The sequence below is a fragment of the Emiliania huxleyi genome, assembly GCF_000372725.1.
Source record: "Emiliania huxleyi CCMP1516 unplaced genomic scaffold EMIHUscaffold_272, whole genome shotgun sequence".
Taxonomy (NCBI): domain Eukaryota; phylum Haptophyta; order Isochrysidales; family Noelaerhabdaceae; genus Emiliania; species Emiliania huxleyi.
This window is the reverse complement of record NW_005199989.1, coordinates 144100-146105: the sequence shown is the minus strand read 5'-3', so window position 1 is coordinate 146105 and position 2006 is coordinate 144100. Positions and strand designations below refer to the sequence as shown.

At 68.2% G+C, this 2006-nt stretch overlaps 1 protein-coding gene across 1 annotated transcript in view; it reads right to left on the bottom strand.

Annotated features, from left to right (window-relative positions):
* Positions 1-1029: 1029 nt before the first annotated feature.
* The window catches only part of EMIHUDRAFT_443857 (hypothetical protein), a 1790-nt gene continuing 813 nt past the window's right edge, over positions 1030-2006 (bottom strand). The window contains exons 2-3 of the mRNA XM_005776785.1: positions 1829-1891; positions 1030-1479 (exon numbers count right to left, since the gene is read on the bottom strand). Coding sequence (XP_005776842.1) covers positions 1333-1479; positions 1829-1891 — 210 coding nt within the window. The 3' untranslated portion in view covers positions 1030-1332. The remainder of the gene's footprint in view (positions 1480-1828; positions 1892-2006) is intronic.

The following is a 2006-nucleotide window of genomic DNA, read 5'->3' as shown; positions in this document are numbered from 1 at the left end:
AGGGGGGGGGGGGGCAGAGGACGCCGCGACATCAACTGCCACGATCTGCAGCACAAGGGATTTGCCGGGCGTGAGAGGGGGGAGGGGGCGGGGCGGGGCGGGGGCGGGGCGGGGGCGGGGGCGGGGGGTGCGTGCCAAGTCTCTCGGGGCCGGCGGGGAAGAGGGGGGCGCAAGAGGTGCGCAAGAGCGGCGCGAGAAGGGCGAGGAGTGGACGAGCGAATACGGCCGGGGTGTGTCGGCCGGGGAGCCTCCGGCGGGCCTGCGGCGCGGGGCGCTGCGCGCGGCAAGCTTGCCGGGATGTGCCCGCAGCAAGAAACCTCCGGCGGGCCTCCGGCGGACGCCTCGCGGCGTGGCGAGCGCAACGAGATCCACAGGGTGACGGTCTTCCTGCTTTTGAGTAACCCGGTTGCCAACCCTCGGAGACCCATGTCATCGCCCATGTTTACTTTACAGCCCTTTCCCAACGAACGCGCACTCCCCCTAGGGGTCAGGGCTGCCTAGCCGGTAGCCCGATACCGACCATCCGGCCCGCTGGGTGCGCTTCTTAGCTCCTCGGCCCTGGATGTGAGGTTACCGACTGCACTCCAAGTGCTCCAAGTGCGCCAAGTTGGGATGTCGAAACGCCACCTGAACGCCACCGTCTTGGCTCTTGCGACCTCAAACTCGCGAGCTGTATGGGTGGTCCTGACGTCGACAGACGCCCGATGACCACGGTGAAGCTGAGCCGGAACGCGTCGACAAGTCTCGTCTGAGCCCGTGGCGGTCGCCGGCTGAGTCGCTGTGCACGGGCCGGTGCCTCAGGCGTCACCTCCGCAGCCTCAGGTCTCAAACTCCACCACCTCCGACGGGACGCCTTCGGTGGCACGCTCGGCGGCGAGTTTGTGGCAGCTCCACAGCGAGCGCGGCGTCGAGCCTACTCGCTCCTGCGCTGGATACACGCACTCCCTGGGACCCAGGGAGTGCGTGTATCCAGCAAGCGGTGCGTCCCGGCCGAGCGCGCGCAGGCTGCGGAGCTGCCACAAACATTTTCGAGACGCTTTTGTCCAATATGTACTCGCACAATCTAACATGCCACCGCGACACGCGCTCTGCCAGCCGTGAAACGGAGTCGTCGTTTCGATGTAGGTACACCGCAGCGCAACACACACACATACCGTAGACACTCCTGATAGCCCGGCTAGCTCTCTCTCTCTCCCGCTGGGACCGGCACAGAGATGAGAGAAGGAGAGCCAGAGCGCTGTCCGGAGAGATGCATGGGAGAGTGAGAGAGTAGAGACCGCCGCGCGCTGCACACGAGTCCACATGCCGTCCTCGCCTCCTCGCGCCGCCCGCTCACTCGGCCTTCTTGGGGAGGGGCAGCGAGGTGGTGAGGCGGTTGACGGCGGCGACGGCCTTGCCTACGCCCGCCGCGATGGGCACGACTTTGCCGATGACTGTCTCGCCGCCCGCCGCCGCCTCCGCGTCCTCCCTCTCGAGCGCCTAGGGGGGAGGCGGCGGTGGTGGGGAACGGGGGCGGGGTGGGGGGCGTGCGGCCTCTCCCGGGGCATGTGGCTCGTGGAGGGAAGGCCCGGTCGGGTTGTCATCCGTTGGCTGGCGCGGGCGTCGCCCCGTGTGCTGAGTGGAAGCCCTTTTGTGCGGCTGTCTGCGGTGGTGCGTGTGTGGCCAGAGCACTGTCTGCGGTGGTGCGTGTGTGGCCAGAGCACTGTCTGCGGCGGTGCGGGTGTGTGCCCAGAGCGCTGTCTGCGGCGGTGCGGGTGTGTGCCCAGAGCGCTGTCTGGGTCTGCGGTGGTGCGGGTGTGTGTCCAGAGCGTCTGCTGTGCGTTCGCACCGCGCGCTCCGCCGTCACGCGGCCGAGCGTCTCCTCCACCCCGCGCTGCGACGCGACCAGCGCCTGAGGCGCGGAGGGTGTGAACGGCGTCTCTTCACAGCTCGAGGGCAAAACCCGTGAGCAGGCATCGCATGCGTCTCGTCGGACGTGCGCACGCAGTCACGAAACAGTCATGGCT